The 15,776-nt window shown below is 45.7% G+C and overlaps 1 protein-coding gene across 2 annotated transcripts in view; it reads right to left on the bottom strand.

Moving 5' to 3' along the window:
- TXNDC11 (thioredoxin domain containing 11) overlaps positions 1-15,178 on the bottom strand; it is a 59,941-nt gene extending 44,763 nt beyond the window's left edge. Inside the window, exons 1-4 of one of the 2 annotated variants that reach the window (XM_045993102.1) lie at positions 14,787-15,178; positions 8,305-8,521; positions 4,320-4,417; positions 234-363 (exon numbers count right to left, since the gene is read on the bottom strand). In XM_045993102.1, the coding sequence (XP_045849058.1) occupies positions 234-363; positions 4,320-4,417; positions 8,305-8,521; positions 14,787-15,043 (702 nt within the window). In that variant the 5' untranslated portion in view covers positions 15,044-15,178. Of the gene's footprint in view, positions 1-233; positions 364-4,319; positions 4,418-8,304; positions 8,522-14,786 lie in introns of those variants that run through there. The other variant, XM_045993103.1, reaches the window with a different exon arrangement.
- Positions 15,179-15,776: the final 598 nt, after the last annotated feature.

Below are 15,776 nucleotides of genomic sequence, written 5' to 3'. Positions count from 1 at the left end.
AATTCCAAAACAAAAAATTCACAAGGTTTTACAAGTGTTCTATTCTCTTGAAACTCACTTGGCCAAACCATCCCTATGATCAAGTATCTCAAAAAGTATTTAATTGGGGCTTATCTCTAACGTGATCTTTTCATCGCTGTAAATCAGGAGGTATAAAAAACCTTTCCAATATGCACAATCCAACACAACCCAGTGAAACCTTGGGGATGGGAGGAGATATGAAAGACAGGTACCTCGTAGTTTGAGAGAAAATCTAGTAACTCTGATTGAGATGGGATGTAGAGAAGTGGTTTCATCACCCGGCGGACAAACTTCTCAATGTAAACAGCACTCATGGGGCCTTTGTATTCGATTGGTCCAAAACTAGTACCAAAAAAATAAAAATAAAAAAATAAAAATAATACACCATGCATTAAACCTGTAACGTATAACTGAAATCATCAACCACAAGACGATCCTGACTGCTTCACAGGTGAGTAGCCTTCTGTGTCCCGCGCGGTGGATACAGGGCCTGAGAATAGGCATCTCGTGTGCCAGGTGGCACAAGCAGCCACGACTCTCCTGTGAGCTTAATTCAACTGCAAACTGAATTTCAAAGAACATTCATTCTAGCCTCTGGGGGGAAAAGAAAAATTCTCATAATAATATTTCTTTAAAAAACAAAACCAAACAGAAAGGCGATCCTGGCAACTGACCAAACGCTAACGGATTCCAGGATCTTAACTACATAATCGATGGCGGGGGGAGGGGGTGGCAGACTTTCTTTTGCACATCATTCTGAAATAAAAAAACAAGCTGAGCAATTGGCCCCTGGCCTACTAACATGTATCTATTAAATATTCCCACAGGCGGGACGCCTGGGTGGCTCAGTTGGTTAAGCCTCTGCCTTCGGCTCAGGTCATGATCCTAGCATCCTGGGATCGAGTCCCATATCGGGCTCCTTGCTCGGCAGGGAGCCTGCTTCTCCCTCTGCCTCTGCCTGCTTGTGATCTTTCTCTCTCTGTCTCTCTCTCTGACAAATAAATAAAATCTTAAAAAAAAAAAAAAATTCCCACAGGCACTTACACAAAGAATCACTAAATAACCTAAAACCTATTCGAAGCTTTACTTTAACAAAAAAAGATTAGGGGAAGGGACAAAGTTAGGGACCTGCAAAAATTATCTTATTTCCCTTCCAGGTGTGCGTAAGGATACACAGGAATATGATTTAGCATTGCTAAGAAATAAGACCGACTTTCAGTGACCCTCCTAATAAGCTAATCAGAATCCTCACATGGCTTTCTTCAGTCTTGCACAATGTAGACGCTGCTCAAATACAACTGAATGGAATGTGGCAGGGTGGGGGAGTAAGGTGAAATTAATTACTCCACAACCATCCTTTTGTCTAAACAGAAATTGACATTAAGCTTCCTGTTAATAACAACAATAAACAGAGCACAGTAAAGAATTACATAAATGCTGTGATCCCAATACTATATGCTAACATAAATGCACACACACACATATAATGGGATGAGATATACACAATTCTTCTGGGTGCTCTGAAAAATATGATGCCAAACAAAAGAACGTTAGCATGAAAAAAGTAAACATAGCGCTCCACATGCACAGCTGGAAGACAGAGTTAACAACTCTATCAATTCAAGACTTACGTAAGTTTAAAAATTACCACCACCACCAACCCCATCAACCACCAACAATTTTTAATTTAAAGAAAGAAAGCAAGGAGCACTTGGGTGGCTCAATGGGTTAAGTGTCTACCTTTGGCTCAGGTCATGATCCCAGGGTTCTGGGATCGAGCCCCACATTGGGCTCCCTGCTCGGTGGGAAGCCTGCCTCTCTGCCTACTTGTGATCTCTCTCTCTGTGTCAAATAAATAAATAAAATCTTTAAAAAAAATTAAAGGAAGAAATCAAAAAATCATCTGATAACATATTTTGTTCAGCAAAAAAGAGGCAACAAATCTGGAAATGTCATGTACTCAGGCAAGCAGCCTCCTGGAGTGTCATTAGAAGGATCCCAGTGACTGGCAGAAGTTGAGAAGATCTCTAGAATGTAGGTGTAGAACATATTTCACCAACACACCACAGTCACGACCACAGGACAAGCTGATCCAGGGCTGCGGAGCCTTGTAACGAGTGTTAGAAGAAACCACTCCCTGCCTCAGAACCTTTTATAAACTTTCTCGGTGAGTGGTTATCAATATGAGCAAAAAAAAATGGAATCTACTTAAAAGCAATACAGAAAGTCTATTAATTTCTCTAAGCAGCCGTTAGCAAGTAAGCCATTACAAACACAGTAACAACAACAAAAACATACAGATGGGGGTGCCTGGATGTCTCAGTGGGTTAAGCCTCTGCCTCCGGCTCAGGTCATGATCCCAGGGTCCTGGGATCGAGCCCCGCATCGGGCTCTGCTCAGCAGGGAGCCTGCTTGCCCCTCTATCTCTGCCTGCTTCTCTGCCTACTTGTTGATCTCTGTAGAATAAATAAATAAAATCTTTAAAAAAAAAAAAAGCTTTAAAAAAAAAAAACACAAAACCACAAAGACAGCAATGGTCTGTTGCCTGGTGATGAGGCTGAGGGGCCACATTTGTAAGCACTATCAATCAAGAGAACCTCAACACCACTGAATGGTCACAAAAGAGTTTAGTTAAAGAAACACATTCATTCATATGTGTTCTGGATAAAACAGAGATTCTTAAATAGGATATGAAAAATCTACCTTTCAGGTATCTCTGTGCCTTAACACTTGTTTGTTTTTGGTACACTGGGAATGGGGGATACTGAAATGACTATTAAGAGGTCTGAATGAACTGAAAAAGTAAAACCTAATGGGCAAAAATGAGGGGCGAGCACTTAGAGGAGACTATCAACCTCCAACTTCTCAGCTGTGAAATGGGAAGGATGGACTAGATGTTTCTAAGGTTCCTTGCACGTCCTTTCAATCTTTCCATAAATCTAAAAAAACAAACAGTATAAGACAATATATTGCAGAGCCATATAACCCAAAAAGATATTTTGTACTTGATTCAAGGGAACTTTCCTGATTTTAATATCACATCAAATCAGGCCCACCTCTGGTCAGTGGCTTGGTTACCTACAGTGGCAAGGCCTATACTAGGCACCCGTGCCCTATTTCCTATCTCCAAATACTGTCTATTTCCAAGAAGAGAACTGCAGGGACCTTCGTAGGGCAAGCTTATTTATCCCATTACAGAGCACGGAGCTTCAGCATCTGCAAATACAACAGTTCACACTCTGAGAAGTACTCTTGTATCTAGAGAGGACTTTGAAGGTGGAGATGGGGTGACAAAGTGCATTTCTGCTCAAATATTATTTAACAGCTCTTGAGAAACAATACTGCATGCCACACAACATTTTATGTTAGAAACATGAGGCGTGATGGAACGTGACAGATAACCCACAAATGATAGGTTGATGTTTCTTATAAATCCTCATTGATTAAAGGCCTAGGAAGTTTAGAGGGAGGGAAAAAATTAAGCATAAAGAGTAAAGCTCTTACTAATGAAACATTCTTTACCCATTTAACCTTCATTAACAAACTTCAAGCCAATTACATTGAACAAAGTCCAAAGACTCATCTGTCTTCAAAATTCTTCAAGTCTGATTTGAGACATTACTTAACACTCACAGCAAGATCTGGGCAGGATTCCAAAATCAAACACCAATATTTATGCAGCATAATAAACTGGGTCCATAAGTGGGATAAAGACTAAAGGCAGCCTCTTGTCACTTCAGGCTAGGTGAGTGCACATGGGAACAACATTTATGAAAAGCTTTTAGGTTTTCAAACCTCTTTGGATTTCAGGATTATGGGCATAGGACCGTGTACTCGTAGTTAATTTTCTTCCCAGCTGAAAAGGTGCTAAAATTCCCTCCTGACTAGGTATATTGCCAGGTATCAGGATTAGGACCTTTTTGCATTTTCATACAGTAAAATACTTCAGAATGTCTGAAATGTGTAGCCACACAAAGGGGCAGGGGGCACTATCAAAACCAATGCCATACATTGTAATGGTATGAAAAGATGTTCACACAAGCAAGAAAAAGCAGTTTAGGAAATACTACACAATCCCATTTTTTTATTTAAAAAAGAGGGTGGATCTGTATAGTCTGAAGAGGATATATAGCAAAACACGTTACGATTGTGTAGTGCTGATAAAATACCCAGACCCTTTCATTTTTGCTTATCTGTATTTTCTCCATTTCCTACAGTGAATATTTAATACTTTAAAACAGAAGAAAAGTTCACTTTGGAAATTTACTGGAATTAGAAAACAAATTCAAAGTTCTTACCTCCGATGATACAGATATATCACAGGGAAATAAAAGAAGTGCTTCTGTTTTCTGCATTTCCCCTGGTTCCACCAACAGTTAATTGCCACAAACAACACCTGCAGAGTCAAAAAAAGGTTTCAAATGACTACGAATAACAACTGAAAAACTACCAAGAGTTTAAAGATAAAATCACAGAAATGGAACTGTTCTTCTCCGAAACAGAAAGCGAGAAAAAAAAATTATCGCCGGTATTCAAAGAAGGTCATCACCTACCACCACAATAAACAAGACAGACTCTCATCGATGCTGTCTAGCTAGGATTCCAGTATTTTACAGTCTAGTCCAAGAGGGAAATGATTTGCTTTGAACTCTAAAGTGAATGAGCACGAGTGAGCTTCTTCTAAGCATGATTACACTAAAACTCAACGGAAAGCTATCTTTTGATAGTCAAACTGAGCATGGGAGAAGGGAAAAAAATGTCAGCTGCAAATAAAACGTCACAAGTATCAAAGGACCATTTTTAATGACCACACTAACACCCAGTAAGAATAAGATAATTAAAGCTATGCTCTAAAATGTAGTATTAAGTAGCAAAAATACAAACTAAACATCTACTTACAGGTAGATGCTAAAGTATTTAAGGAGAAGTGTCCCTGGGTCTCCAATCGACTTTGAAATGTACCCAAACCAGGTGGGGTCATAGCTTAGAGGGGCTCTTCCACTCCAGCACTACTGCCGCCGCAGCCTTCCGCCGGTACAGGGCTCTCGGTAGGTTTGCTTTTGTTGGGAGGAGCCGTTCTACACACTGGATGGAGGCTCTGGCAGTATTCCTGGCCTGTACCCACTGCACGCTAGCAGCTCCCCCGCCTCAAGTAGTGATCCCCGAGAACAGCTCCAAACACTGCCAAAGGTCCCCTGGGGGAGAAAACTTCCTCTAGGTGAGAACCACTGACTAGAGGAATAGTAAGAGGAATAAATGACAATAAAATGTCAGTAACAGGGGCACCTGGGTGGCTCCGTGGGTTAAGCCTCTGCCTTCAGCTCAGGGCATGATCCCAGGGTCCTGGGATCGAGCCTCACATCGGCCTCTCTGCTCAGCAGGAGCCTGCTTCCCCCTCTCTCTCTGCCTGCCTCTCTGCCTACTTGTGATCTCTGTCTGTCAAATAAATAAATAAAATCTTAAAAAAAAAAGTGAATAACATTTAATTTGCAGGTATGTACAAAATTCCTTTACCTTTGCTATGTGAAAACATTTTCATAATACTACTGAAAAAATAAGAAGACTACAAATGAAAAGTCACCTTCAGAGGCCTTCCTTCCATGTTGGAAACAGCAATATTGCTTAAAACTTAGTAAAAGCTCTTCAGAGCTCCTTTAAGAGTCCATTTATGAAAAAAGAAAACAATATCATCTTTACTTAAGGTGACATCTCATTTTCTTTTACTCAAAAATAGGGCACAATCAACCATGTTTGCTAATTTTACTAAAGCCACGTGGCTCAAAAGATTTTTGCCTGTTTCCAAAAATAAACCCCCTCCTTTTCCCTAGTGAGAACACAGAATAATAAGCACTCAATTTGGAAGGAGCTGGAAAAAAAATTTTGAAAAAAACATGGCACTATAACCTTCACCCCTTATCCTGTGATCCTCGGCCAACCGCTCCACCATCTAGGTCTGAGGTCCTGCTTCCAAGAACAGGGATGCCAGCACCAGCATGCAGAGCTGTCATGAGAAACAGCACAGGCCCCGGCACACCAGAACGCCACTCCTGTAATCACTCGTGAGGATACAGCTGCTTCAGCTGACAATAAGGCAACAAGTGACTGACTCCCGCCCTAAACACAGGAGAGTCCCTCCGTGCTCCCCCATGTTCTCTCTCTTTTTTTTTTTTTTTAATTTTATTTATTTATTTGACAGAGATCGCAAGTAGGCGGAGAGGCAGGCAGAAAGAGAGAGGGCGGAAGCAGGTTCCCTGCTGAGCAGAGAGCCCGAAGCGGGGCTCCATCCCAGGACGCTGGGATCATGACCCGAGCCAAAGGTAGAGGCTTAACCCACTGAGCCACCCAGGCGCCCCCACCCCCCGCCGTGTTCTCTTAATTCAGAAGACCTGGGGAAAGCCTGAGGAATGAAGTGGTGACATCTTTTATGCTAACCCATTGCTTGCCTCCCAGTGCTCCACTGGAGTTCCTGCTTCCTCCCTCGAAGTGTCTGCCAGTTTGGTTATTATTAGCCCTTTTTTTTTTTCCAAGTTAGCTCTACTGCCCAATGTGAGGCTTGAACCCACAACCCTAAGGTCGAGGGTCACAGGCTTTCCCAAACTGAGCCAGCCTGGTGCCCCGACTGCTAGCCATTTTTAAAGGGGGAGGGGAGGAAAGGGAGCACAGGGAACTGATCGATCCCATGGGTCCAAAGTTGGAACAGAAAATAACAACCCCCTCAGAACAGATGTCCTAGGCAATGAAGAGTTCTAATGAAGAGCCAGATTTAAACAGTACTTTGCACCACATTCAGGGATCTATAATGGTTCAAAAGGCTTTGCTAGGTTGGGCAGAAAGCCTCACCAGCATTTATAACATTGTTTCTAAGAAAAACCTACCCAGAGTTCCAAAGAAACTTCTGGAACTCAGCTGCCTGCATCAGTTACCTCAGATGAGTGGTTTTCAGCAGCAGCGTTTTAGAAATCTGTGGGATGCTCTTCTGGTTGTTGCAATGCCTGGGAAGCTACAGGGCATGGGGTGGGTAGGCACTGTGGGAGACAGCCCACAATGCTCGAAACTGCTCTGCACAGGGAAGAGTTATGCACAGCACCCAGAGCAGTCTGAAATGTCCTGCCGAACAAGGAGGCTGGGGAAACCCGTCCGTTATTATTCTAATACAGGACCTAATTCCATTTTATATGTGAACCGAAAGCCTGTTTTTTGTATTCACCAAAGTTCTTGGGAAGGCAACTCTTACGTAAACCTAAGGCAGAAAATACTTTATTTGGTCCCAGTCTTTACCAAGAGCTGTCCCCCGTTCAGGAAACTCAAGTCAGTGAGAGCAGTGTCCCCGCAGTACCTGAGTCTCTACCACAACACACCTTCACCAGTCTGCCCCCAGCAGTTCTCCATAAAGTGATCAGGACCTACTCCGCCTAAGCACTTACAACCTGAAACACGCATGACCTGATTATATGTTACTTCTGTTTCCCCCACCTTTATAATTAGTGGATTGACTCTTTTGCAATTACATGCGTACGGAAGTTTTATATCTATGAATTCCTTCTCAGGACAGCAAAAGGCACCTCATTATGTATTTGTTTTATAAAAGCAACTAGGATCCACTGGGTTGAAAACCACTGCCATACAGATGACTCATTGCCCATCCCTCTGGCCTAGCACAAAGGTAGCCTTCATTAAGTACTCGATGCATATACTTTTGGTCCATGTATTTTTAATAGGGCAACATGTTCCACTGTAGTCATGACACATAAATGTGTCTTACAGCAGAGTGCCTGGCTGGCTTAGTCTGACTTCTGGTTTCGGCTCAGGCCACGATCTCAGGGTGGTGAGAGCCAGCCTTGCATCGGGCTCCATGCTGGGCATGGAGCCTGCTTGAGATTCTCTCTCTGCCCCTCCCTACGCCCTACCCCAACCCCATGTTCGTGCGCGCGCACTCTCTCTCAAATAAATGACGTGCACATTAAAAAAAAAGGAAAAGAAAAGAAGTCATCAACAAATATCAAACAGAAATTCAACTAGGCTTTTCGGCACTGAAACCGAAGAGCCTGGCACCCTGAGATGACACTGATCTGCATCCACTGCTCCCTCTCCAGTCTAACCAACGATTACCCCCACCCATCAGAAATCTTTTTTCTTTACAAAAGGCTTTACCATTTATAAAGTGAGGCTCCTGGCCTTCAGCCTGGCTCAATCAGCCAGCTGGGTGAGGGGTCTCTGGGGGAGCAACCAGTCCCGCACACCAGGCTAACAGTCACCCGAGGGCAGGTGGAGGGTCAGCATTACCTGGTCGGAAAGCTGGCTCGCTGCTTGCTCAATCTCTGGCCTCGCAGCGATGGACTGGCCACACCACGGGGCGTAGAAGAACAGCAGCACCACCTCTGAGTCCCGGCGAACATACTCCGCATAGTCCAGCTGCCCCTGGAAGAGGTCAAGAACCGGCGACCTCGAGGAGAAAAAGCTGACAGGTGGCTTTGCTGGTATTATCACATCTTTTGCTCGACTAAAAAAGAGCAAACACAAACAAGATTGCTAAGTTTATCTTCTTCTAACAACAGCTCTACGTGGAGGGAGAATGCAGCTTAAGCTTAAAAGAAACAACTCTTGAATAAGAAAATGGAGTTCCCAAAATATCACCCTGGAGTAAAAACTAGGCTGTGCTAAGGCAGTATTTAGCTGAGGAACTGCAATACACGAACACTATGTTGAAAACGACTCTCTAATACTCTCTCCCCAGGTTGGGGCGGGAAGGCAGCAGAGAGCAGAGGAGAAGGATTCTTTGAGGAATCCATATTCTTGCCTCCTACACCCAAAACACCCCACCCTCATCTCTCTGCAGCCTGGCTCTCCACAGGAGCTGCTGGTCTCCAGGGCTTTGGAACAACCAGTGAGCTTGCTCAGAACTAAGGGGAGGGAGCTCTCATGGCTACCACTAACATTTCTATGGGAAATTTTTACCATCAACTCAACTTTGAGAAAACATTATGCTTATGAGCTGGAGTTGGCCTGCATTTATACAGGCCATTCAGGCAAAAGTAATGAATAATAAGGTAGATTTCTCCAGATATATATTGGGAAGCCACTAAAATGGAGTTCGGAGGCCAGAGGGGAGAGCCAACACTTCTCCATGTCAATTACATGAAAAAAAAATGATCAATTACAGACTCTAAGGGAGAATCTTCAACAGGAAAAGGATTACAAACCCCAACTGGAAAAGATGTGACAACTCCTACAAAAACACTGATGACTTCAGCAACCAGTCACTGAAAAACTGTCATCCCCCCCAAACTCCTGCATCTCTCCAATGGACTTTCATTCACAACTACCCCCTCCCATCTTCCTCCTTCTCCGTAAAAGAATATTGTTCTCATTTTTCTGGAGGACTTGCCTATGGTTTGCCATAGCCTGCATGTCCTGGATTGCAATTCTCTGCTATTCCTGAGTAAACCCATTTTTCCGGTAAAATAATTGACTGCTTAATTTTCAATGTTAACAATGTCATGATCCAGAGATTATTAAGATGACTAACAAAGTAACAGCCCATTTAACCTGTAAGACAGTCTTCCTGAGTACCTGAAGTTCCCAAAAGGGAGAGATCAAGAGAAGACAGAAAAGAATGAGTAAGTGGTCTGAAATCACAAAGTGGTCACTATTTCTCCCAACAAGACAAAAATCTTGGCTGAGGCTGCATCCCACCAGGTTGAATGAGCTTAATGAACACCTTGAGCTGTTCACACATCTGCGCTAACATGGCATAAAACTATTACAGTGGTTTAGCCAAGAAGCCAAAAGAATTAAAATAGAGACCCTAGAAAATATTCAATTAACCTAAAAGGCAGAAAAGAACCAAGAAAGGAACAAAAACCAGAAGGTACAAATAAAACAAACAGCCAGAAGGCAGGATTACACCCAACAATATCAATCATTACATTAAATATAAAAGGACTAAACCACCCAGTTAAGAGGAAGAGAATACCAGACTGGATAGTGAAGCAAGACTTACCAAATGCTTTCTAAAAGAGACCCAATTTACACATAAAGACATAGGAAAGATGAAAGCACACGGATGAGAAAAGATAAATTATCTAAATAGTATGCGTAAGGAAGCTGGCGTGTCACATTAAGTGAAAGAATAAACTGGTATATATTCTTATAATTAAATGTTATTCAACAATAAAGAACTGATACATACTATAACTGGATGAGTTTCAAAATAACTACACTGAAGAAGCCAGATAATAAAAAATACATGTAACATGAATGCATCTACGTAAAATTCCAAAACAGACAAAACTAATCTATAACAAAATAATCACATCAGTGTCTGTCTGGAGTGGGGACTGGGGCAAGGACACTGGCTGTGGAGGGGTATGAGGAAACTTTCTGGGGAGAAGGAAACATTCTCTATCTTGACTGAAAGGATGCAGGTGGTTAAATTTATCAAAATCATCAACCTGTACACATAAAATGTGTAATTTAACTGAATGTAAAATATACCACCATGAAGCTGATGAGAAAACATCTTGGCTGGTGTGTCTCCTCCTCTGACAACTCTACCCAAAGGATGAGACCTCATTTTTTTCTTTCAGCTCCCTGTTGGTTGCTTTTATACCCCTCACCACAATTAGCAACTTACTTATTTTACCTATGATCTATTTACTTTACCATACCATTAACTCCCTGAGGGCAAGAACCCTATCTTTTTCACAGTTAGATCCTCATTGTTTATGGTTCCTGGTCCTCTGAAGTGCAATAATTTGTGAAACCAACAAACTGACCCTCCTATCTCACCTGAACATATGCAAAGGCAGATTTAATATAAACCCACACAGACAGACATAAATAAGAACATTCAGAATCAAAGTGTCAGAGGCCCATTTGCTTTACTAGGGACGACGCTAAAGGACACATCATTATGTTCTATGCTCCCATACGTGTTCAAACAAACCTGACATTCTGGCTTCTCAGAATACAGCAAGGTAACAGGAAGGAAGAACAAGAAGGAACGTGCTGCCAACTCTGAGATACCCAGCAGACAGACAGGTATTTAGAACCAAAAAGGAAAATGTAAACACCCAAGACCCAACCTCCTCTAAGAGGAGTGGGTCATTTAGCATAAAGGAAAGGATCCCACACCCTCCTCTGCATCTAGAAGGTGTTAGCTTCCTGAATTAAGACAGACTTAAATACGCTGCTTCCCTATTTTAACCAAAAACTATTAATATCATAAAGTAGCAGTACCAAAAGAGCCAATCTCCTATTTATCCACTCAAACTACCATTTCAACACTGCAATCAGGGAGCTCTGTCTATGCAAAAGATCTCCAAACCTGAAAAACTGAGTCACTTATGCAGTAATTCAAAAAATGTTCACTGAGCAAATGGGAGTATGCTTCAGAAACTGCCCCGCAGGCACCAAGGTGACAACAGCAAGCACCATGATGTTCTCAGGGGGTTACTTCTCAAGGAAGACAACAGGCAAACAACCGAACACGTACACAACAAACCAAAACCCACAAAGTGTCACCGCTATGTGGAGAATTTAACAGGGTGATGTGACAGGGGATCTTTTAAAGCAGAGACCTGAATGACAGGCAGCCATGCAGCGAGATGAGGAAGGTCGTGCGTGACACGTTATTAAAAGCTCCAAAATTCCCCCTTTCAAGATGATTCTTCTCCTAGTCAAACTGCGTGTTGAGTGTGAAATAACACAATCTGAGGGAAAATGTAGGTCTGTGACAGCCGAAGGATAACAATCCACTTAGTATTACTGCTCCGTGTGTTCAGAGCTGTTCCTAAAGCACGCTGGCCAGATAAAATACGTGGCCCATGGAAAAGCAAACATTAACCAGGGAAAAGAAACACCTGCCTCTGCCCCACCAGAAACACAAGTTTCCCTTTAACTCTTAAACTTGCTACAAGTTTTTGAGAAACTCTACCTAGACCAAAGATTTCCTGCAGATTTGAACGCTCAGTCTGAGGTTTGAGAAACTCAAGAGCTGGTTGCAAGCAAAAAGGGCTGGTTTCAACTCCCAATTTTTCTGTGAAATGCATGCCCTACACCTCCTTCTGAAGCGGATCTGAAGCAATTTTGAATTCACAAAATGCAACAAAGCAAAATGAATATATGTGCCATACATATATAGATACACACAACTTTTTCCCTCCAAAAGCACGGTGAAAGGAAAGGGAGTAGGATGCCATCAAGGAGAGTCAATGCCTAGAAAGGCAGGTAAAACAAAGATTAAAGGCCCCAAACTGCACAATTATCGTGTCTCTACCCCAAACCAATCTCTTTTATATTATCTGGTTTGAACTCAGCTAAGCAACCAACACAGAAGACGGCCTGGAGCTCATTTTAGGCCTGGAGCTATTGATAAAAATAACATTTTGGAAAAAATCCTATTGTCCTCATTAACACAACAATCTTAAAAGTAAAACAGAGGGGCGCCTGGGTGGTTCAGTGGGTTAAAGCCTCTGCCTTTGGCTCAGGTCATGATCACAGGGTCCTGAGATCGAGCCCCACGTCGGGCTCTCTGCTCAGCAGGGAGCCTGCTTCCTCCTCTCTCTCTGCCTGCCTCTCTGCCTACTTGTGATCTCTGTCTGTCAAATAAATAAATAAATAAACAAAATCTTACAAAAAAGTAAAACAGAAAAAGGGGGGCGCCTGGGTGGCTCAGTGGTTTAAGCTGCTGCCTTCGGCTCAGGTCATGATCTCAGGGTCCTGGGATCGAGTCCCGCATCGGGCTCTCTGCTCTGCAGGGAGCCTGCTTCCCTCTCACTCTCTCTGCCTGCCTCTCTGCCTACTTGTGATCTCTCTCTGTCAAATAAATAAATAAAATCTTTAAAAAAAAACAAAAAAACAAAAAAAACAGAAAAAGGGGGCCAGAAAGGTTCAAGTCTGTAACAGTATCATGACATTCAATCAAGTAAGAGCAAAAAATCAATCTCAGTCTATTGAAAGACTGTCCAGATTTGCCAGGGGCACAGAAAGAAGAGAGACAGTTCACTGGCTCACTCTTATTCCGAAGCAGGCAGGGATCTCGCTCCGCCTGCTCCAGCAACTGGATTTACACTCCTCCTTCCCAAATCTCAAAGGACTTTCTTAGCTTTTTAAGCTTTCAGAACAAACTCGAAGCATTATGTCTATAGGTGAACAAAGAGATGTCAGTAAGCCCTGGAGTGGGGTGAGGGGGAACCTCTCTTCCTAATTTGAACCCAAAGACACCTGGCAATTGCACACTGTAAAATCCTCTCTATATATTTCCTTTGCACAGCGAACGGTAAAGAGCGAGGTTAAGAGCCTTGTTGTACCTCACAATAAAGGATTCACACTCCAGCTCAGCCACTTAACAGGTGGGTGTGATTTGGGGCAAGTTTTGTAACATGACCAAAGCTCAACTCCTTCACCTATAACCTGGAAGGACTAGAGTACACCCAGACACGACTGGGGATTGAGATTTTAAAAGTTCATGCCAGGCTCTCAGTTTACGTATTAAATGAATAAATGCACTGAAGGAAGTTACAGTGCTCAAGGAAGCAGCTTCGTTCCCCAGGCGGCACCTGGCAATGTCAGCAGACATTTTTGGTTGTTGCATCTAGGGCTGTGGGCTATGGGATTTAGTAGTACGTGATACCGCTCAACACTCCACCACGGACAGGACGGCCCCTCTGCCCGAGTGCCAAGGATGAGCAACCGCGCTGGTTCTTGGCAAATGATCAATGACAGTTATCATAATTCTTTTCTCTTTCCACTAAAATTCCCAAACCTCTGACACCTCTCTGACAACAGAAGCCACACACTACGCCCGGTTAAAATGTTCCAAGTTGCAATCTTCCCCTTGGCGAACACGCCAGTCAGCTGCAACAGAGACTTATAAACTGGGGAGTCCCAGAAGATACACTGAGGACTTGAGGGACCAAAAGGACTCCTGGAGTTTAAAGAACATTTTGTATGTGGGTACCTTCCCCCCCAAAGAGGCACAGTAACTTCATTTTTTTTTCCTGGTCACTAAGGTCCAGCCTACCCAGGTCTTCTTTGCAGTTCCAGGAAAACACCCGCCTCCTCCACCCTTTGCACTTCTGGCTCGCTCTACCTTGGACACTCTACCCCCCAATCTTCCGGGCGCTGGGCCCTTCCTCCTTCTGGGGTGAGCTTCCTCTGTCGCTTGGTCACCAAGGCCTTTCTGCCCCACCCTCATCCCTTCTATCCCGGCAGCATTTACAGAAGTCTTTTAAAATTACAGTAAGTTGTTTGCTTAAGCCGGTCCCACCCACTGGAAAGGAGGGTGCGATCTTCAACGCTCCCCCGGAGGAGTGTTACCCACCAGAGCACGTGTGGATAAATAATCGTTAGACCGATGCGGGCACGGATTCTCGAAGGGGTGTGGGACTCTAACAGTCGTGAATCATCACACTCGAGGCATCAGGGAAACAAGATGGGTGTTAAAAGGAGGGTCCCACAGCCTGGGCACAAGTGACAGGTGCGCCCCCCATTAAGCCCCAACAGGTGCTCAGAACCTGGCCCACTAACTTCGGTGCTAAAATGGGACGAAGGAAGGGTCCCGAGCGGCGCCCGAAAATCTCGCCTGGCCGCTGGCTGGCTGGCCGACCGGGAGAAAGTGGCGGGCACGGCCGCAGGCAGAGCAGGGTCCGGTCGGTGGCTCCCGGGGAAGCCAGGCCCCACTTCCCCCCGCGAAGGCCTCTCCAGCCCCGGACCCTGCGGGTCCCGAGCCGCGGCCGGGGCTCCGGGGCTGCGGGCCGCCTCACCTGCAGGTAAACTTGAGGGCGACGAGCAGCGCGCAGCCGAGGGCCACGGCCCCGCAGAGCAGCTCCGGCCGCCGGCGCGCCATGAGGGAAGCGCCGCGCAGCCCGCGGCGGAGCCGGCCCGCCGAGGACGCTCCGGCCGGGGCCGGGCTGAGGGAGCCGGAGCCCGCGGGGCCGCCGCCGCCGCCGCCACCCTCGTCCTCGGCGTCGTCGCTGCTGCTGCTGCTGTTGCCGCCGCCGCGGCCTCCGCATTCCGACATTACATGCTCCCTGTCGCCGGCTTTATACCGCCGCCGCCGCCGCCGCTTCGGGCCCGAGGGCCCGGCCCGGCCCGCCGCTCCCCAATCCCGCAGCCCCACGCGCCCGCTAACCCGGACCCTCCACGTCAGCCCCACAGCCGCCGCGGCGCCCGCCCCCGCGCAGGCGACTCCGCCCCCATTCACGGAGTCTGCGCGGACGCTGGCCCCTCCCGGCAGCCCCGCCCCCTCGGCGATCCCGCCTCTCGTTCACGGAGTCTGCGTGGACGCCGACCCGCCTGACAGCCCCGCCCCCAGAGGGCCCGCCCCTCGCTCACGGAGCCGGCGCGGACTGCCTCCCCGCATGCGCCACCTGCGGCCGCCGGCCTTCGTCGCACAGGCCCCGCCCTCCGTCCGCAGAGTCCGCGCAGGCGCGGGTTGAGCAAGCGGCGGGTCCATGACGGGAGCGTCCCGGCGCGGCTGTAGGGAGCCTCGGGCACAGGGGAGCGGTCTCTTTCCCTGCTGAGTTTTAAACGCTGTGCTGATGATGATGGCCATAGTGCCCTCGAGTCCGCACAGGCCTGGGGGACATAGGTGCCGTGTATCATCCCCGCTTAACCTAAGGAGAATACGTGCAGAGACGAGAGGTGCCCGGGGTCCCAGGAGTGAGGCAGGCGGGAGCGGTCCCCTGGCCTCGATTTGCACGTCTGTGAAATGGGAGGTAATACCAGTACCTCTCACACAGGGTTGTTTTGAG

The sequence above is a fragment of the Meles meles genome, chromosome 21 (genome assembly GCF_922984935.1).
Source record: "Meles meles chromosome 21, mMelMel3.1 paternal haplotype, whole genome shotgun sequence".
Classification (NCBI taxonomy): domain Eukaryota; kingdom Metazoa; phylum Chordata; class Mammalia; order Carnivora; family Mustelidae; genus Meles; species Meles meles.
This window is presented reverse-complemented; position numbering and strand designations above follow the sequence as displayed.